General features: G+C 40.1%; 2 protein-coding genes across 4 annotated transcripts in view; both read left to right on the top strand.

Moving 5' to 3' along the window:
* The window catches only part of PRORP (protein only RNase P catalytic subunit), a 50,142-nt gene extending 45,638 nt beyond the window's left edge, over nucleotides 1-4,504 (top strand). The window contains exons 5-7 of the mRNA XM_061367565.1: nucleotides 609-757; nucleotides 2,240-2,435; nucleotides 4,093-4,504. Of these exons, the coding sequence (XP_061223549.1) occupies nucleotides 609-757; nucleotides 2,240-2,435; nucleotides 4,093-4,221 (474 nt within the window). The 3' untranslated portion in view covers nucleotides 4,222-4,504. The remainder of the gene's footprint in view (nucleotides 1-608; nucleotides 758-2,239; nucleotides 2,436-4,092) is intronic.
* Nucleotides 4,505-8,386: 3,882 nt separating this feature from the next.
* PSMA6 (proteasome 20S subunit alpha 6) lies at nucleotides 8,387-20,872 on the top strand. 3 transcript variants are annotated; one of them, XM_061367596.1, is made up of 8 exons: nucleotides 8,498-8,594; nucleotides 8,899-9,019; nucleotides 12,595-12,689; nucleotides 13,949-14,030; nucleotides 14,275-14,430; nucleotides 16,258-16,436; nucleotides 18,908-19,002; nucleotides 20,681-20,872. In XM_061367596.1, exons 4-8 carry the CDS (start codon nucleotides 14,015-14,017, stop codon nucleotides 20,736-20,738), a joined length of 504 nt encoding a protein of 167 aa, XP_061223580.1. In that variant the 5' UTR covers nucleotides 8,498-8,594; nucleotides 8,899-9,019; nucleotides 12,595-12,689; nucleotides 13,949-14,014; the 3' UTR covers nucleotides 20,739-20,872. The 3 variants fall into 3 exon arrangements, with proteins under 3 accessions (XP_061223579.1, XP_061223578.1, XP_061223580.1); XM_061367595.1 differs by lacking the exons at nucleotides 8,899-9,019; nucleotides 20,681-20,872 and adding an exon at nucleotides 19,658-19,954 and having other exon boundaries at nucleotides 8,387-8,594; XM_061367594.1 differs by lacking the exon at nucleotides 8,899-9,019 and having other exon boundaries at nucleotides 8,388-8,594.
* The last annotated feature ends 900 nt before the right edge of the window (nucleotides 20,873-21,772 follow it).

The following is a 21,772-nucleotide window of genomic DNA, read 5'->3' as shown; positions in this document are numbered from 1 at the left end:
GACTTTGCCACCTCAGGATGTTGGTTCATAAGTGGGAGGCTGGTGTGGATGTGGCTTTCATAAACCCTTAATCCTGAGGCCGCAGATTTCCCCTTTCACTACTGCTTTGCTTCTTCCCCACAGGGCAGCTCAGATCACATGTAGTTCTCCGATTTCGACAACAGGTGGGGCTGGAAAAGCAGGATGATTTAGAGCTTGGTCCTCCTCTCATACCAACAAAGGTTCCAGTGCTGAACCATTTCCAAAAGTAGATATTACCTAAATCCCAATATGATTCAGTTCCCTTGGCTGACTGTGAATTTATGAAATCTCCATACAACTCTTCCTGAGTTCATTCATGTCATTTAAGCTGTAAGAGCTGGGAAAAGTTTATAATAGCAATGCATTTTCTGTGTGGTTGAGAGCAGCTTCCTACAATGGTTTGTTGTTTTTTTCTTTGTCATTAGGGATTTAAATTAGTTATTTATTCCATTCGTATTGCAGTTAAGAACTGTGGGAAATGGGGGTATGATAGAAGTCCCACTCACTGAGACACAGATGTGAAATTGTTTCCTGTCACTCTGTTTTTACGGTTAATAAAATCTTTGGGTTTGCTTTGTTTTCTGCAGCTCTTTAATGCTGTCAACTACCTGGCAAAAAAGAATACCCGGTTGCTTGTGCTGGGCCGCAAGCACATGCTGAAAAACTCTTCAAATTGGAAAAGAGAGATTATGGAGGAGATGCAGAATAAGGCACACTTCTTCTTTGCTGAAAATATGTAAGTTGAAGAAAATGACGTAACAGAGATCAACACCTGATTTATGTCAATTTTTCCTGTAGTTTTTAGTACCATTTCCAGTATCTCCAGCATTCTGTGTGTGAAAGAGAAACATCATATCCCTTACTATACTTTCTTCAAAAATCAATACAGATTAGAAGTTGCATTATGAAGAATGTCATCGCTTGGAATCATGTAAACCGTATGGTTTATTAGGATTTGTAACCATTACAACCACTGCCAAAAAAACAGTAGCCTGAACTTACAGAGTACCTAATAGCATCAGTGTACAGTTGTAGTTAGCTGTGTAAGCCCTGCAAGGAGATGAAGTCTGTGCTTGGCTACTATTGCTTGGTAGTCCAGGAGCATGGAGAGTCTGGAGCGCTGACTTCCTTGCTCCTCCCAGACGAGGCTATTCCTGTGGATGGAAATAGACACTCTGCCTCACTAATTTAGGAAGCATGACCCCTTGCTCTTGTCCAGTCAAGCTGTCCTTGTCTCTAAACTAGGTGATTGAATCTAGCCCAGTGTTCCCTCTCCATGCCCTGCTTTTCTCCTATAATATGAGTCTCAGTTTTCCTTCAGTTTCAGCTTCACCTAAGTTTCCAAGTTGGGCCTTGTTAATCCTTAACCTGTCTTTGCCATTTCTTTTGTCATCCTAGTTTCCAGCACTTCTAACCAAATTCCTTGTCCCAACAGCCAGACCAAGTCTGTTGTGTCTGCCTCCTTGTTCCAAGTCTGTTCTCCTTCACACCCCCAATTCCAATTCTAGCTCTTGTTCTCTTTGCTATTGAATTACTTTGCTTTTTTTTCCCTGCTGTCTGCGCACCAGCAAAGGGGACACTGTTACCCCATGATGAAGATCCTCGCTAATCTCATCTATTACAGTAATCCACAGCAATCAAAAATGGTTGCAAGCAAAGTTCTGCTTAGCTTCTCCAGGTATAGGACAAGTCATGCCCACTATCAATGTATTTTTAGAGATTTTTCCCTAAAACTGTTTCAGTTCAATAGTAGCCAGTTGTTGAATATATTTTTCAAATAACCATAGTACTTTTTGGAAGTATATTTACCCATGTAAAGACAAAGACTCACAGATCTGTGAAGTTTCCTACATGAGACTTTATTATCAGTTGTGGTGATTGTATTCCAGCAACACTTTGGGGATATGCTTACGAGTTTTAGCAGTTCTGTTCCACATAGCACTGCATTAAGTTTTGTGGCAAAAGACTATACTGTTGTGTTATCAAATTGTGTTAAGAGGGAAGAATGCTCTGTGTAGCATGTAGTCAGTGTTTATTGCACTCTTAACTTCTGGTGCCCTTTGGTAAGCAGTTCTTTATTTTACCAGGGAACTGGAATGGTGATGGGATATTCATCAGTGTTGCTGATGAATAAATAGCAGATTTGCATTTGATTCATTTCCTGCAACCACTCACTGCCTTGTGAATGACGTCTGTCTTTTCCATTTGTTTTGTTAAGCTCTGAAGATGATGCCTTCTTGTTATATGCCACTCTTCGATCAGGCAGGCATTGCAAGTTTGTCACTAGAGACTTCCTCCGGGATCACAAGGCTTGCCTTTCCGACAGCCTGACACGTCATCTGTTCCGTAAGTGGCAGCGTGGATGCCAAATAGCATTTTCTCCTTCTGCAGAAGGAAAGCATATACATTTTTTGGTAAGTTTTCTGCTGCAGTCAGAAAGCACACAGAGCACATTCATTAAAGCTACACAATTGCAAACTCTGGAAGCAAAACGCTTCTTGAAATTATCTAAGAAATGGATTTGTACCAATGGACTCAAAAATTCACTGTGTTCACAAAGCATGCCACAAGCATGAAAACTCTCAAAAAGACAAGAAATGCTGCTGTAATGTTTACAATGTAAATACAAGTTTGTGTATTTCTGTTTCTGTAAAACCTAAGTTCCAGTATGTTTTCATTTATTTTAAACTTTGAACTATCTCCTTTGTAGTACTATTATAAAATATTGTGCTTCTAATGCTAAAGAAATTCTAATATAACTAATCGAATTTCTTTCACATTTATTTTAAAGAAGCAGGAAAATACAGTTATTTCGGTATCCACTGTAATATCAGCCTAACATACATAGGAAGTTTCATGAAGGAAAGCCCAGAACAGTCAGGTTTATAGTCAGTATTCAGTGGCAGAGATTACAGTCTTCCAAGCATAGTATCATATTATAGTAGAATACTACTGGTATTGTCTAGGAGACATGTATCCTCGTGAGCCATGAGCAGTACATTAACAGGAGTGAGACTGCTTTAAGATTTTTTTAGGGAAAAATTCATCATGTGGTATTTCGTATCAGGCAGGGTTTTGTTATCTGGTCTGTCTACACTGTTATTGCCTGCTTAAAGGAATATTGCATCTATGCAGATTAATTTTTCTTGCTGCTCTGGTTAAAATTGTAAAATAATATTCATCATTACAAACAGACCATTGAGATACAATCTTAAAAGAATGACAGTCTTTTGTTCCGTGTTGCCATACATACCTTTCCTTTTATGGAACCAAATACTGAATGTAGGGTTACCTGAGTAACACGGCTTTAGCTGCACCTTGTTCCTTTCTTTTGTACAAAAGGGCTGGTAATTTTCCATCTTAATTCCTATAGAAATGACTTAGATGATTGACATTCCCAGCCACAGCTGTCTGATAGGTTATTCTGGACATTGTCATGGGAAAGTAGACATCCAAAACTATACATATATAGTATGTTCTGAGAACCAGAGCTGACAACTGATAATGTTTCTTTTGTATTTGTGTCATATATGTTGAGTCAGTACACCTGTAACATAAGAGACTAGAAAAATAGGTTATTATATTTGTTCGGCTAGACTCTCTTGAAAGTGTTACATCCTCCTCAGCCCAGAGCAAGACAGTCTTTAAACAGGTACGCTGGAAGAACAAATACAAGACATCATTAAATCCTATCAGTTCAAGCCTATAAACTCCACATCCTGAATTAGTTCCCAAATGATTTCATTTAACTGCACAGGAAAACAACAATTTTGCCATTTCTAGAAATTAAATGCATTACGTTCAAATCATTATTATCTGGTAGAGATTGAAGACAGAATTTTAACCATTTATAATGACTCCTAGACCACAGAATACTAAAAGATATTTTAGTTTTTCCTCCAGTACTAAAATTTAGAATGTTTGTTCTAAGGAAATAAATGAGAGTTTTAAAGAGATGAACCTATGGAGATTTATATGATAAATGCTGGATAACTCCCTGTAACTGGTATTTTAGTCATATATTGGGTAATCTCTAAAAAAATGCTTCTTTTCTCTGTCTTTATTCAACAGCCTGCTTTACGTTATGACTGTGTGGTACAGACTACAGGTGATACATGGCATATCCCCTATAAAGACTTTTTTGAGGAAAAATATTCCTATGAAGTACCAAGAAAATGGCTCTGCATCCAGCAGAAATGATGAACAATGTAACTGCACACGCTGAAGATGCCTCTTTTTTTTCTTTTTTATCACTGTTGCTGACCAGGAGGACTCAGCAATACAATTATGGGATTAATGTGTGAGGCCTAGAACTGGAGAAAATTCAGTAACTGCATTTTGTCAAAATCATGCCTGCAGTAAATCTGTTAACATCAGTGGTGGTCCAGCAGGGATGAATTACATCCATTACTTCCAGCTTTATGGGTAATTTCTGTGGCTTCTCAAAGTGATCTGAATTAAAACTTGATTTTTCCTCTTGCAATGTAAGGTTTTTGTTTTGGTTTTGGGTTTTATTGTTGGGTTTGGGGTTTTTTTCCCCCTCAAGATTTTCACCTACACTGAAATGCATAAACTCTGTACTTCAAATAAACTAAGCAGGACTTGCAAGATACCTCAAAGTCTGTGGGGCTGACCTTGCACAAGTGTTACACAGTGTCTGCCACCAGTAAAGGAAACTAACGGGACCAGATGATACGTATACTGTTTGCCAGACACATATAGCCCTAATAGGGCTAATGCTAATTATAATTAATTTGATCACATAGAATGCAAGAGATTTGTTACAGCAACATAGATTAAGATTTTGATTGGAAGAGTAAGGAAATGACCAGTGGGATATTGTGTGGCTCTTTCACACTCCTAATTTGCTGGTTCTGATGGATTTCATGTCACTGGAATAGTTTCGTTAAAGAAATGCATGAATTTTTGGAACAAAAATTGATGATAACTATAAATTTTTACAGGCAACAATAGGATAAAACAGAACTCTGAACACAGATTTCTGTAAAACCTATCCCAAGTTATAAAGCAAGAAAAAAAGTATATATTCCAGGAAAAGTGTTCCAAGTCATTATTTCTAAGTGAGTATATAGTGAATGTGTTCGTTTCTTGCACTTGCCATTTTAATGCAAGCCTTTCTTCCCCCAAAACACAGATTACACATTAATCTCAGATAAAATATCATGGGTTTGTTGCATTTATCTTGTGCACTGAAAAATCCTTTATTTGAAACTGAGCTGAACCACACAGATCTTTTTGTATAGTACTTGCAGTTCTGAGCTTTTGCAGTATCCCATGACAAGCTTCCTCAGGACTCTTAGCATTCAAACATGTTCCCTGCTATTTTTTTAATGTCACCTGTTCTACTCCAGGTATCAGTTTGTAAACCAGCAGGTGTGATTTGCATACTTTCATATCCTTCAGGTACTGTGCAGAAAGTGCAGAGGAGCTGATTAACTCCTTCAGGTAATCTGGAACCTTGGTTTTAAATTCATCATCTTGACAGCATTCATCATAGACCCCTTTTCTGACAGAACATGCCAGCTCCTATGAGTCACCTGCTTTCTGGAGTCCACCAGGGAAAGCAGAGAGATTGGATCTACTTCTCTCACTCATCAGACTGATTTAATTCTAATTTGTCAGAAGATGGGTTTGCAGTTCTGTAAGTTGGAGAACTGCCACATCTCCTTGAAAGTGCAAATTCTGCTTTGTTAAAGTAAACATCTGCTCCTCTACAGAACTGCTTAATTAGCAACTGTTGCTCTGTAAGAGGGTTACTTACCCTGTATATGAAGCCCCATAATAGCATAAGCTGATGTGAATCAGTGATGTTACAGTCACAGTTTGGTACTAGCTCTGGTGCTTTGCTTATGCAGTCCTAAGCAATTCAGAGCTGGGTCTGCTGAATGTAAACTTGAAAAACTGGGTTTGGCTAGGTCAAGACTAGCGTTGTTTCACTGAACTAGCACCATTGCACAAGTACGTGTGTAGGAGGGGGGCTGAAATGTCAGGCTGCAGAACATGGGTCCCTGCAGCTCTGCCTTAGGTCAACTTTAGCTGACCAGAAATTGGCATTTTATCTACTTCATTGCCAGACATGTTCGTCCACTGAAGTTTGGTTTTTACCTCACGCTGGTCACTAACAGACATGCATAGTATCAACATCTAATTGGAATAAATGCATCCTCTACTTCCTTTTGACTGAGAACAACATGCCTCATACTGATGATTTGGGCTTCATCTCAGAAACTATTCTTAGAATGACCATAATACCTTCTACATAGTAATACTTCCTCAATACACATTCTTAGTGTATTTAGAAGATAGAACAGAATCTGCTTGGTATCTGTTACTTTGTATGCAGTAGGCCAGTAAAAATCTAAGGATTTTTAATATCTGTCTAGTAGTTTATTAGATTAATGGTCCATGCTGAATGCTGGAAAGGCAAGTGCTCCAATGTTGCAGCAAAACTATGGCAAATGACACTGATGGCCCTTTGCAAGTACTCTGGGTTAGGATAACAGAAATCAGAAGGAAGAATGCTCAGCTTAGCCTGCCATGTGCTATCAAGATGGAGACTCACTGGCAAGATAGCCTTGAGGCAGACTGAACTGATTCAGCCAGCACTGTAGCTGTTTTGTGAACGGCTTCCTCTCCAAGCTCACAGACTTGTTTACTGTTAAAAAACATCGGTGAGAACAGTCTGCCTCAGGATCCTGCAACACAGACTTTGACTTGTGGTGGATCAGAGGTGATCAACAGTAAACCAAATATACGTGATTGCTCTGCTGAAACAAACCCATACTTTGCAAGTTGAGGGAATTGCTATGTAGATGGAGAAGACTTCTGGAAGCCATATTCTGAGAGCAGCATGGTTTCCACTCCATCATGTCCATGGTACTGAGCAACTGTTAGTCTTTCCTTGGTGTAAGTCAAATATGGAATCTCTGGATGCAAACACAAATTTTCTCGCTTGGCTACTTTATGGCAATCAGGCTGAATGTTAGATAATTACATCCATTTTCCTATCCCCTTTTTTTCAAGTGGAAAAAAAATAATTTGACATTAAACTCCAGTGTTAGAGAATGGGAGAACTTTGTGCATGTAAGGCTAGAAATCCTCAGCCTGGAGAAACACAGAACTTTGAGAGATGTAGAGGCCATAAGAATCATGAGTATTGTGGAAGGGATGCATGGGGATTGTTTAATTACTGTGTCTTACAGTACAAAAGTAGCACCAAATGGTGATGGTAGATAGAAGTTTCAGATAAAAGGTGAGGTTTCACATGAAACCAGACAACACAGAACTGCTGAGCAACTCTTTGCCATGGCATGTTATGGATACAAGGAGTTCATGTGAGTTCAAGGGGAGACCAGCAAGTTCATGAAAGAGAAATCCAGCATACCTTATTAAATAACCAGATACAACCTCTGCCTTGGGAAGTCCCTCCAGACAGCTGGTGTCTCATTAAAGGCTCTATATAGTCCTAATACTTGGGCATTCATATCTGGAGATGGAGCACAGGGCTATGGAGACTTTGCCTCTGACCCGGCAGAGACCATCTTGCATTTTCATGTTCTCCGTGTTCCAGTGAGAAGCATCAGTTTTAAACACTTCATGTCTGCCCACAAAGTGCTTCCCTAACAAAGGAGTCAAACTCCGTGTCCTGTAATAAATAAGGAGATTAGAAAGCAAGGTAAAATATATAGAAATAGTCAAGCTGTTCCAACAAAGACTAAGCTCATCTAACTATCATCTTTAAAAACAGAGGTGTGGATATCAAAACACGGAGTTTTGAACTCTTTTGATAACCGACTGTAACAGCCTTCCCACAGGGAGTAGGGGAAATCCAAGACGCTGAAAGGCAAAAAGAGCGTATATTCTCGAGTTTAAATTTGGGGAATTTCCCGTTGTTCTGGCCACCGATTAAAAAGAATCTTTCAAACACCCCATTATAATGCAGCTGCGGCAACAATTCTTCATTACGAGTATCTTAAAAACGTTTTTTGAGGTTAGTGTATCCCTGTGCTTTAACACTACACTCATTGAGGAGGAGACGTAGAAATACTGTGCTTAGGAAACAAAGCGCGGTTCTGCTTTCCTGGCTGGCTCCTGAAGGTTCTTTTCTCTGTCTTCTGCCGTTTCCGTGCGTGTTCTCTAGCGCACGTAGAGCGCGTTTGGCGTTTTCGATAAATCAGAAACACTTCAGCCAATTCCTAACCACCCTCCCCCTCGCAGCCCCTCCGGTTAAACTCCTTACAGCTGCCGCGTTTCCCTCGCGACACAGATGACACATCGGCATAGGACGGCCCTCAGCCGCATGCGCGTGCGCGGTGAGGGTGGTGGAGCGTGACGGTGCGCGAGTGGAGCGCGCCTCTGCGTTTGCGCGGCTCGTGTGACCCGGAAGCTCTCCGCCGGGTGCAGTGTGTGCGGTGTCGGTGGGGCCCTGCACGCTGTGAGCCCCTCGGTCGCGCCGGCTCTCCTCACACTGCCCGCCATGTCCCGAGGCTCCAGCGCCGGTTTCGACCGTCATATCACCATCTTCTCGCCCGAGGGGCGCCTCTACCAAGTCGGTGGGTGTCCGGACACGGGGATGCTGCTGCTGCTGAATTGCCCCGTCACGGGCTCGGCCTGCCCGCGCCGCTTCCCGCCGAGCGGGACCGCACCGGCCCGGAGAGCCTGCCTCCGCCGAGCCTGGCTGCTTCTGGGGAGGTGGGAGTGTGGCGCTGCCCGCGGCCGAGGTGTCTCTGTTCCCGCTCTGCCTGGCCCCCGGTGGGAGCCGGGAGCAGCTGCGGTCATGGCCGTGCCAGCGTGGGGGCCTGGGAAACTGCCTGTTTGCTCTCCCTGAAGTGTCTTTATTATTATTTTTTTTTGCAGTTTTTCTTGCTAAACTTACGAGCATTGTGTTTTGGAACCCATGAACTTACATAGCTGTTTGAATTAGGACTTGGGCTGCCTCAAATCCTGCATACCAGAGTAACAAAGCCAGGTTTTGGAGGTAGCCCATTCTTTCTCCTGTTACACCTGAGTGCCATGTGTTCTGTGCATCATGGCCTGAGACAGCAGCAAGCATCCCTTATTTCCAGGCATCTTTGAGCATTCTGCAGTTAAGCTGCAGCATAGGTTCATCTTGCTTATTTCTGTAGCTGCTGTCGGCTTAAGCCTTCTATTCTTTTACAGTGCACCAGGTTCTGCAGAAGAGCCTCGTGGTGCTTCTTCTGCAGAATACTTTATACCAGCATAGTCAACTTGCAGTCTCGAACAGCAGTTCACTGAGGGTGGAGCTGGAGGATCCTCGTGACAGGGCCAGATGAACTGTTCTGGTGGCATCATCCTGATGCCTTTTTTATCTGGAGCTTAGTGGTTCTTCCCCAGTTGTAGTGGCTTCACTGTGTGGCATGTCCATACTGCCATCTGTTCTCCAGCAAAGGATGTTGCTAGGACCAGGCTGCATGAATTCTCCATGGTAGTCAGTAGTTTCTTTTGTGTCTGCCCTTGAGTTCTTCTCAGGAAGAAGGCTATGTGAAATAGGCTTCATGGGCTGGCAGCCCAGTCTTGAGCAGACTTTTTTCCAAGGAGCAACTAGGAAAGTGCCTCTGGTGTCTATACACAGGTAGAAAGTTACCTGTATTAGGTAGCTGGAGTTTGCATAAGGCTTGTGTGCGACTTGCATAGTAAGCCTCATACATATCAATGGTAGGGACAGTACTTCCTCATAGAGGATGTCAGTGGTTCAGACCTTCTGTTGCCTTTAAAACAGGCTGGGTGGTCTGCATCACCTTTCTGGCTGTTCTCTGTTTCATACTTTGTGTTGGGAATGGTTTCTGCATCCTGTAGCAGAGGAAACCGAGCCTTAGTTTTCTACCTCCTAGGTATATTCAGCAATTAAGTTAATGTATGAAGGACGTGCATTACCTCCATAGCTTTTACCAGCTTTGTAGAACCAAGTCTCTGCACGTGTATTTGAGAACCTCTGCACGCAGCCTGAAGCTGTCTTAAAGATATTTTAAGTACTAATATGCTGTGGGAATTAAAATACATAGATGTGCATAGTTAACCTCAAGGAAGAATAAGCTCACTTTTCCCAGTGCCAGGCTGGTAACTCTGGCATGGTGCCACGCTAGCATCTCTGTTGGTCAGCATCTAGCCACTGCATGCGCAGAAAGCTCACATTTGCTTTTGGTCAGATATCATCATCTAGCTACCTGTCTTTCTTCCCTCCCTTCCCTTATGAAGCTCACGTGCCTTTAAAGTGATCTCATATTATGGAATCATAGAATAGTTAGGGTTGGAAAGGACCTTAAGATCATCTAGTTCCAATCCCCCTGCTATGGGCAGTGCCTTACCCTGATGATGTCACCCAAGGCTCTGTCCAGCCTGGCTTTGAAACCCACCAGGAATGGAGCATTTACCACTTCTTTGGGCAACCAGTTCCAGTGCCTCACCACCCTCACAGTAAAGAACTCCTTCCTAATATCTAACCTGAACTTCCTCTGTTTAAGTTTAAACCCATTACCCCTATCAGTACACTGATCCAGTGTCTATCACAACATAGATGTATTAGAAAAGTATAAGTTATTTTGTATGTATTTCTCATTGCTTTTCTTAAAATCCGTCAGAGCATCAGTGTTATCTTGCCACCTGTTAGTTCCTGTCTTCAAGTGTGATGCTTCATCTAAATGGGATTTTGGTAGGTGAAGAAAATAATTATGGTCAAATTTGTGAGTGTTTGTGATGTTTTCAGGGAATACCGAGTGATGGCTCTTCTCAGAAAACATGCAGTGCTACTGAAATACTTAAAGTAGCAGAAAACATACTTAAAACACCACTAGCCATTTGCACTGGTTATACTTTAAGAGCCACTTCACTTTTTGCCTTGCCTCTGAAAACTGAGCAATGCAGATGATACTAAGAATGGCGCAAGAGGGGACTGTGGTTCAGTCAACAACCCTGATTACCACTACTTGTGAGCAAAGCCAGTTTGTGAGGGCACCTATTCCTGCTCCCACAAAATGGTTGAGGTTGGAAGGGAACTCTGGGGATCATCTGGTCCAAACCCCTGCTCAAGCAGAGCCACATAGAGCCAATTGCCCAGGCCCACCTCCAGACAGCTTTTAAATGTTTCCAAGGAGGGAGACTCCACAACCTCCCTGAGCAACCCATGCCAGTGCTTGGTCACCTTCACAGTAAAAAAGTGTTTCCTCGTGTTCAGATGGACTCTGCTGTGTTTCAGTTTGTGCACATTGTTTCTGGTAATATCACTGGGCACCACTGGAAAGAGCCTGGCTCTGTCCATCTTCACACCCTCCCTTCAGGTATTTGTACACATAGATATAAAAGTGTTGCAGAGCCCTGGCCTGGGGCTTCAAACATGACTAGTCTGTGGGCAGTGCTAGTTCATGTCTCACTGGGTTCTGTGCTTTGCTGCAGGCTAGCACTGATCATCCTGGGCAAGGCAAGTGAGCAGGTGAGTGGAGTTGTGCATCTAGCAGAAAGGGAGAACATTCCTTATGGCATGTTTGGGTAACCAGTAAATGCTCTGGTGCCCGAAAGTAATAAATACAGTGCCATGAATACATGGCAGTCAGCTCTTCCACAGCACTGACTCAGCAGGTTGAACATCAAGACCCTGGTATTGCAAGAGTAGGTTATAATTTTCAGATTACTCCTCGTCTGTTGTGCAGTCTCTTCCATAGATCTGAATGCAGCTTTTAAAACAGATGAGTAGTTTCTTGCCTCCCTTATTTTAGAAGATAGTTTTAGCATCTAGACGTATTCTAAATTCAAGTTGCATTCACATAGCTAAGAGAGAATTCATCTGCATTTAGCTACAGCCTGAAACTTGCGTTTCCTAACCAAATAGTAGGAAGTTTTGTATGTTTATCATATATTGCTGGATAAACAATCTATAAAGTTGTTGTTCCTGAGGCTTTTGAAACCATTAATCAAGGGAAATTTATTTCATGGATCACATAAAATAAATCATAATCCATTATATTTATCTGAATAATGCTGTTTAGTTGGCATGGGCATAGGTTTCATTTTAAAAAGTGAACAAAAGCATTGCAGGGTTTGAATGTCAAGTCTGAAAATGTGATAGTAAGGTTAAACCCCATCTTCTGTGCCTGGTCCATCATTTCTTTTTTCATCTGTATCAGTTAAAATCTACATAAGAAAATTAGATCTTTGCACTGATAGCAACACTTGTAATACTAAGCTACTGCATGTTAAAAGAAACTGAGGATTTGCAGTTACTGTAGGTAAAGGTTGGACCACTTTGGTCAAGCACAAAACAACCTCTGTTTTAAAACAAATCCTGTTGCTTTTAAGCATTCCAAGCGAACAAAAAGGCAAGTTATTAGAAATATTTGAAGGAAGCAGTGGTAGTGGTTTTGTGAAGAGAGTCAATTACTTCAATTCCCATCAGAAACTTGCATGCATTTTATTAAAGACCTTAAAGACGCCAAGTGTTGTGAAGCATTAAAGTATTAAAAAAAGCCAGAACTGGGTGAGATTTCTGTGTTAGGGGAAGGTGTCAGACGTAATTGTATTAACATTTACGTGTTTTTCTAGAATATGCGTTTAAGGCCATAAACCAAGGTGGACTTACATCTGTCGCTGTTCGTGGGAAAGATTCTGCAGTAATTGTAACACAGAAGAAAGTACCTGTAAGTAGCTTGGTTTTGGGAGTGGGGGAGACTGGAAGGAGATGAGAAAAAAGGTGTGGGGGGTGAGACTTTGATATTGTATTTATTAACACTGACCTGTATAGCTGCTTGGATTGATTATCTTACTATCATTCTGCTTATTACAAGTTCTAGATCCATTTAGTGCTCAGTTGTACATTTCTTCACTAAGTACTGTAGTACTGGTTTTCTCTGTAGTTGTGGGAGGGATGAAGCTAAAACACAAAGTTGGTTCTGCTGTATGTTAGCATGCATGCATTTCTCTGGCTTGTAAGGGCAGTAAGTTCCATAACCCCACTCAATGTTGTACCAATAGCAAGTAGAGCTATTCCATGAGTGTTTCAGTAGAGTGGTGATGACAAAGCGGGAAAACCTTGTGTTTGACGGGCAGTATGCAATAAGAGCTGTGTTGTGGTTTGAGCCCAGACAGTAACTAGGTACCATGCAGCTGCTCATTCACCCTCATTCCCTCCCCAGCCCCTAGTGGGATGGGGAAGAGAATTCGTAAAAAAGTGTAAAAACTCACGGGTTGAGGTAAGAACAGTTTAATAATAGAAAAATAAAAGTAAAATGTAATATAATAATAATAGAAAATAGAGAGAGAAAGGAATAAACCCCACCCCCTCCAAGGAAGATGCCCAGCTTGTTCCCAGGCAGCGATCAGCCACTCAACTATATACTGAGCATGACTGTAGTAAGGACTTATCCCTTTGGCTAGTTCGGGGCAGGTGTCCTCTCTCTGCTCTCTCCCGGTTTCTTGTGCCCCTCCTCACTGGCAGAGCATGAGACACTGAAAAGTCCTTGATCAAGGTAAACGCTGCTGAGCAACAACTAAAATATTGGTGTGTTATCAGCATTGTTCTCAGACTAAAGCCAAAATGCAACACTGCACCAGCTACTAGGAAGAAATTTATCTCAACCAAATTGAAGACACAAGCACAAGTTTTTGTATTTTGTGTTTTCAAAGTTTTTAAGTTTTTTCAGAGGGAAAAGGACTTTGATGTTGGTCATCTCTAGCTGTCATCCTTTTCCAGATACTGCAGTTTTATCTTCCCTATTCTCCTGTTTCTTCTTTTCATGCCTATAGCAGTAAGTAGTGGTGAGCCTGAAAGGCAATTTTTAGCTGTTAGTTGATCCTTTTTGGCTTTTCTGTAGATACAGGAGTATTCCAAGTCTGGGTTGGGGTTTTTTTTACTCAAAGGACAGTGTTTTCTATTAGTTTATTTCTGTTTCATCCCTAGGACAAGTTACTGGATTCCAACACAGTGACTCATTTATTCAGAATTACTGAAAACATTGGCTGTGTGATGACAGGAATGACAGGTATTTATTTCACTATCTTTTTTAAGTATCTGAAGCGTGTAGTTTGCCAACTTTGTGTCACATAAAACAAATGAGTGCTCTAAGAGATTCGTTCCACTCAGTCTGGTTTTGGAAAACTTGTCTAGTTCTGATGTATGCATGTAAAAGTGACTTAAGGTTGACCCTGGAATTTGCATTCTCAAGCGATGCTAGGAATAAACCTGGTACATGTTCAGTGAAATTAATATTGGTTCTTCCTCTCTAGCTGACAGCAGATCTCAGGTGCAGAGAGCTCGCTATGAGGCTGCTAACTGGAAGTACAAGTATGGCTATGACATCCCTGTGGATATGCTGTGTAAAAGGATTGCAGATATTTCTCAGGTCTATACGCAAAATGCTGAAATGAGGCCTCTTGGTTGCTGTAAGTATAGTGTATTAAATTAATCTTTTCTGTTTCTTGTCTAAGCTTGCAACTTAAAGTATAAGAAATTCTCACCCATTTTCAAGTTGTACAAGATACAGATGTAACTGAATAAGTAAGAGAGATGAACAGCCAAATGAGAGAGCAGTGTTGGAAGTCTTGAATTGGAGCCATGATTTTGCCATTGAGTCAGCGTTTGAATTGGAGTAAATGATTTAGCATCTTTAAAATGTGCAGTTCCATTTCACCTTGGCTTCTGGGGCTGTGCTTGTGCAGATTTTCTGCAGATTAAGGATGAAAATCTGCATGATTTTTGCTCTTAACCATGGTATATGTAGCGTAGAGAAGTGCTTAAAAATATTTCACATGCAAGCATTTCTGCATCAGTCTTGTATAATAACAGTAGATGAAGTTTAAATTACACAGATGTGTGCAGGGTTGTTTTTTGTAGGTATTCCTGGTCATCTGTGTAGTCTGAGGTTGGTTCTGACTTGTTTTCTCTCTTACATTTGGCTGCGGGCAAATTATAACTGTACTGTTAGACTGTCTGGGTTTCTTTTTGCTTGCTTGGTGGGTTTTGGTTTGGGTTTGGGTTTTTTGTGGGGGGGGGTGGGTTTTGTTTTTTGGTTGTTTTTTTTTATTTTTCTCTTCTCTCCACTAAGTGGAATAGTTTCAGAATTGGTGAATCGTTTCACGTAATCATAGTAGGCAGCAGCACTTCTCACTACAGAAATAACAGTCATGGTTGCACCACAGTTTCCATGATGGGGCAATTTTCCTATGTTTGTGATGTTCAGGAATGATTGTTTCTTTCTTCCCTTGGCATTTCCCCATGCCTTCATACTACTGGAAAGTGATTTTTGGTATTGGGTTTTTTGTTTTGTTTTGTTTGTTTTTTTAAGTAGATGAATGAAAACATCTTAATTTTCTTTAAGGTTTTTTTTAGAAGATGCTGGGAAATTGTTTATCTATTGTAGTAATAGTGGCTCAGCAGCTTATCAGCTGTAACCACTAGTTAAAAGTTTCACAAGTGTAAAGTAAAAATAATTTAATCCTGTTCTGGGTTGTTTTTTTTTGTTGTTGTTTTGCTTTTGAGTTATTTTTAATATGCCTATTGAGTCTGTACAAATGTAGAAGTGTGGGTGAATGTAGATGCATTTCAGTGATGTGACCAGTTTGTCACATCCAACTTGAAGCACTTAATCAGATGATCTTCAAAGGCTCAGTTCTATGTTCTGTTATTTCCACATTCTATTATTTTTCCAGATTTTTATATTTATTTTTAGTATGAAGAGGAGAGGAAAAGGGGTGTAATGCAGAGCTTTTCAGGATTGCAGTTGGGAAATTTAAAGTTGATCTTTTAATATTTCCATTAATTTCAACATATTTGTAAAGTTGCTTTCTGGCGGAAAGCACCTGTTAATAGAACTATTGTTTACACTTTTTAAAAATGCCATGTGGTAAGCAGGATGTGAACTGTGGCTGGGTTAACTTTGTATTGGGGCTGAATTCTTGTATTTCCTGACTTTGTGGTTCTCTACACACATGACAAAACTGTTTGTACGTTTAATGAGGAGCCTTCTTTGATAATGACGGAAATCTAGTTTGCACTAAATGGAGTTGCATGCATGTCCAGAAGATGCTGGTAACAAAAGGCAAATTGGAGATAAAGAGGAAATAGCAGCTCTTGGTATGGGACTGGTTCCCAAAATGTACTGCTGTGCATGCACGATTTTCACAGCAGGGGGGAGTATCTAGTCTGTTCTTCATCTTAATGAAATTGCTAAAATTGGGGTAAGAAATAAATTAACAAATTTTCTCTTGAAGGTATGATTTTGATTGGTATCGATGAAGAACATGGCCCTCAGGTATACAAGTGTGATCCAGCAGGTTACTACTGTGGATTCAAGGCCACAGCTGCGGGAGTTAAGCAGACAGAGTCAACCAGTTTCCTTGAAAAGAAAGTAAAGAAGAAATTTGATTGGACATACGAACAAACAGTAGAGGTAGGCCAGCAGAAGGAATTAAAGATCTGTTAAAGTATTTTTAATGAACACGCTGTGTGTAGGCTTTTGATGTAGAGGAATGCAGTTAGGCATTTCCTGTTTTCTTACAGTTCTGTATTGCTGCCAGAGCAAATACAGCTGCTCTAACCAGAGAATCTTTCGGAGGTATTTTGCAAATGTTTGAATGGTCATCGAATCTGCTTTACTTTAGCTGAAGCGGAATCTATAATTGTAGCACTTCCACTGTAGCGGGTGATTGGTTACTACAGTGTTTGATTCTGGGGATACCAGTGCAGTTTCCACTTAGTTACACTTAAAACGGTCATTGTGTTAGAAAGCATTTCAAACAGGACATGGTAGTGCTTGTCTGTCAGTTTAGTAAACATAACAGTTCTCACAGTAAGCATAACAGCTGGTGTTCAGGGCCCATTAAAAAGATGTATCCCACGTATAAAATAGGCCAATGAACTTAGTTTATAAATCATCCTTAATTTTTCACTTGCGCTATACAGATCTGTCTAAGCAGTCCTTTTTTGTGGTATACCTATTTCCCCTGCCAGGCCTTGTTCTTCTCTCATAATCATAGCAGCCTTCCAGTATCTGAAGGGGGCCTATAGGGATTCTGGGGATGGACTATTCATTAGGGACTGTAGTGACAGGACAAGGGGTAATGGGTTCAAACTTAAAGGGGGGGAAATTTAGATTGAATATAAGGAATAAATTCTTTCCTGTAAGGGTGGTGAGGCCCTGGAATGGGTTGCCCAGGGAGGTTGTGAATGCTCCACCCCTGGCGGTGTTCAGGGCCAGGTTGGACAGAGCCTTGGGTGAGATGGTATAGTGGGAGGTGTCCCTGCCCTTGGCAGGGGGGTTGGAACTTGATGATCTTAAGGTCCTTTCCAACCCTAACTATTCTATGATTCTGTGTTACATTTCCTGCATCACAAGATGAGCAGTTGAAATGTAGAATAACATCCTAACAACTGATGTAAGTTTTGTATTGTAAGATTGTTGTATTGAGATCCCTGTGAGTGCTTTGCAGATTTAGACCTTCAGCTAAATTACTTGTGAAATCTACATTGCTGTGGAAGTACCATTTAACCAGAAAGTTCTTCAGCATAAATTTGTAAGGTTTAAGTGTATATCTTAGTAAGTACTGATTTCCTTAGTATGTGAATTCCTTGGTCCTGAGGGGGTTAAATAATCATATCATACTGAAATTGAATGTATTTGCAATCACTTCAGAGAGCCTTTCTTATCCTGGCTAAATATTTTTCACATTAAATGTATTTTTCTACACTGCTTGATTACATTGTGCATGCCTCTTGTTGAGAGGTAGATGAAACAGTCTTTTCATTTTCTTGTTTTTAATTCATAAAACCTCCATGATATGGTGCAAATGTGTACTTGGTAATTAATCTGGCAGTCAGATCCTGGATGTGCTTCTGTACCTTTTGTTGTCTTTTTAAAAGTGCTGAGATTGTGAATTAGACACTGTTACTGTAAAAGGTGGCAGTGACACAGAAGCAAGTCTCAAGCAGAAACAAGAATCATGTTTTTGTTGTGCTCTTTGCACACGCACATACGTTGCCTTTCTTTTCTTTAAAGCTTGTGGTGCAGTAGAGGTACTGCTCCAAGGGTAAGAACTCTGGGTTTTCTTACTTTAGTGGGGTTTTTTTACAACTTAGCAGTCTTCTGATAATACATCTTCTATATAGTCTTATGAAATTATTGCAGAATCGATATATTATCATACTGAAAATAAACTTTATCTTGTCTGATGTTCTACACTTACTAACACTTTGCTGATCAGAATTAAATGGCAGCATGTAAAAATAAGTGATTTGATAAGCATCTAGCTATATAGCTGTTCTATGAAACTTCTTTTTGTGCTCAGTCATCATTTTAAGGATACATCTACAGCATTATTATGACCCTACTGCAGGGTTAAGTATGAGCGAGGTTACAAAGAACACCTTTTGAAACAGTTGATGATTAGGGTGCAACAAAAAATAAGTTAAGCCATGATGAAATACAGCTTTTAAAAACAGACAACATAATTTTAGTTACCAGAAGAAAAAGGCGAGATGGAAGCTGTACAAGTGACATGTGCTTTGGGTAATTTTGGACTGTAATACTGATGTCCGTATTATTTGCCACTAAGGAAACATGTTCTCTTTCTGGGACCTGGGCTTTTAATCTTCTCATGACAAAGTCTGGGTTTTGTTGTGTGGGGGCTTTGTACTATGAAAACCACATATCCCTTTGTTTTTTGTAGATTGGGCTTTTTAGGGAGAGGACTGGGGCGGGACTCTATTCTGTAACAAGGGGAAACTATTTGAAACTTTTCAGCTAAGGTTTTGAGGTGGAAGGAAATAAAACTAGAAGGAAGGGTAGCTGTGAATGCTGTGTCTGTTTAAAAAATAACAAAACCTTACTGCTGTTTAATGATAGGGGTTTTTGTCATCTTTCAGACAGCAATAACGTGCCTGTCTACTGTACTATCCATTGATTTCAAACCTTCAGAAATAGAAGTTGGTGTAGTTACAGTGGAAAATCCTAAATTCAGGTAAGTGATCAGTGTTATAAAACTTGATGTGTGTTTCTCTAGTTATATGCAGTTAGTTTGAACTTCTTTGTCATGATAAGTCAAGAAAAAAAATGTTAGAAATTGAAGTTTTTGAGGTTTTTTTTCCTTGTAACTCTTCAAAATGTGTAGGTGTATAAAACATTGTTAAAAAACACAAAACACATCTTTAAAACGTTTGACAAGGTTAAAGGATGTCAACAAAAGTGTTATCTTTTGTTTCTTAAAAGGGTATTGCTTTATGTGATGATTAAAATGTAGTTACATCTGGTATAGGTGGTTTTTCGTACTTAAAAGAGTAAAGATTTTTCTTTGTACTAGTATATGAAGTCCACTTCCGGATCATAGCTAGGACAACTAACACAGTGAAGTGTAAGTTTTTATACTAGGGAAAATTTTGCAAATCACTTAGGTTTTTTATCTTCTTCTAAATGAGATCTTTGAATTACTCTTGCTCATCTTGTAATTGCACCAATTTTTAACGTCTCCAGTATATAGTTAACACATTATGAATTTGTATTCTTTGAAATGCTATATATATTTGGCAAGATTAAAAGATCCTGGGGTTAAAAATCACTGCAATGATATGAAACTGTCTTGAACTTCTGCTTTCTGAGTACACTGCATTCCCACCTAGCAAGAAAACAAGGCGCCTGCTATTTTCTCCCTCCCCTGGTACTGCCTGAATCTGAGTGCAGTGCACTGTGTGCAACAAACTAGTCAGTCTTTTAAGACAGCACCTGGAAATCTTGTGCTGAGGGCTGTACCTCGCATTAGATACAGTGTCCCTGATGGTCTTTGCACAACACAATGTTTATCTATGGAAGTATGCATGAAATGTGGGACAATAAGTTTTGGGGCTTTTTTGTTAATGCAAAAAGACCCTCTGGGTATGTGTTACCAAAAATTTAGGTAAGTCTGGCTTACTGCAGAAGAGTGCAATTATTTCTGCCTTAGCCTTTTTTTTTTTCCTTTTAATTATATACATTTTAGTATATACTATTTTTTAAAAATTGAGAAGAGAGGGACAGCTAAGTAGGGAAGAAAGGTCCTCTGCTGCTTTGGTTTAGCTACTTGGTAGGTGGGGACTGGAGAGAGGCTTCAAAGCTTTGGGTCTAATGTGTTTAAAGTTGACATGGTGATGACAGGTGGTTTTTCATTTGGTGTGTGTTGAGGACAACAGAATAGCATAGATTTTTTTGAGAAAGCATGCAAGGAGCTGCATTACCCCTTTTTTCTGCTGCTGCTCAAGGGTCAAGTGCTAGCTTTCTGGCAACCTTCACTTACCATTCTGTGACCTTTTCAGAAAGGATAGATAACAAGTAGAGGGAGAAGGCTATGAAAACCTGTGTCTCCCTTGGAGTATCATACTAATTACCACAGCCATTCTTCTCACAAGGTCCCAGCTTGCACATATATTAGTCATAAGGAATGAGGAATGTCGTTTTACCGTTTGTTACCTCTTTGCTTTTTGTGCCTTTGATTCTTCCTTTATTTTTCAAAAAGAATTGGAATGTTGGCCTGTGGCCCTAACAGCAGGACTTTAAAGGGCTTAAAGATGCATTGTATGTAACTTACTTGTGTAGGTACTAGGTTATAATATTGGAGTTTAAGGTGAAGAATCATTTAAGCTATTTAAGATTTCATTTTGTTCTTTCAGGATCCTTACAGAAGCAGAGATTGATGTGCATCTTGTAGCTCTGGCAGAGAGAGACTAATTTCCGTTGTCTGTGCTTCTGGCCTGGATATTTGGTGAAAACACTTATTAATGGCTTTAGATTATGGGTGGAAAACCATGTTCACTATATGATGTATTTTACTCTGTACAAATAAAACAGAGGTTTTTGAAATACTTAGTGTCTCCTTTTAATGTAAATTTTTTAACTTTCAGTTCTATGAAATCATCAAAATGCTTCATGACTTTGAATGTTTCTGTGGTTTTTCTTTTTAGTTGTATTTTAAGAGAAATTTTATACTCTGCATGATATTTTTCATCTGAGCTATTTGGCTCCTGATATAAAGTTTTATATCGGATTATGTGGTGTGTATGTCTTGAGATAATTCTTACATTTACATGTATTCTCTTCTTGCCCTGATACAGAAAGGCTTGTAACATTACTGGTTTAACTGTGGGGAAATTAAGATGATGGCTAATATTTGCTCAGGTTTGTATGATGATATAGGACAAATGTTAAAGGAAAAAATTTGAGCTGCAGTTCCCTGTACATTCCTTTAAACTCATTTATTTGGGATGGAGGTAATGAATTTAACAGACATCTGCTATTAAGCTCTTTGAAGCTAACATTTATTTAGGGAAACAGATTATATATGCAGTATCCTTTGGGATTTTGGCTGCCTGTCACCTACCTGGTTTTGAAGCATTGAGCAGCGCAGAAAACAATGTTGGGGCTGGATGGGGCAATAGACGAAGTCCGTTAACAAGAATGTGCCTGGGAAGCAACTCCCCTTGCTCCTTTGAAGTTCTAGGTTAGGAGAAAAGTGAATACTGCCAAAATTAGAGTCAAGGTGAAGAAAAATGTACTTTTGTTTTGCTGAAACTGAAGAGGTTTCAGCAAAAAGGGATTTGAAGTTATGAGGAAGGAGACACTGAGGAGAAAGGGAAGATACTAGGCATTTTTAGCTGCTGGGTAGACATGAGAGTCATCTTGGAAGAATGCCAAGCTAATACAACCTACCTCCTTACCTTCAGTTCTGTCATGCTAGTCCTGTATTTGCTTTAATTACTCCAAAA

Source organism: Neopsephotus bourkii, unplaced genomic scaffold (assembly GCF_033783945.1).
Source record: "Neopsephotus bourkii isolate Nb327-2 ecotype Australia unplaced genomic scaffold, CSIRO-AGI_Nbou_v1 NB_1388, whole genome shotgun sequence".
Lineage (NCBI taxonomy): Eukaryota > Metazoa > Chordata > Aves > Psittaciformes > Psittacidae > Neopsephotus > Neopsephotus bourkii.
Note: the sequence above shows the minus strand (reverse complement) of the source record. Positions and strands in the feature narration are given on the sequence as shown.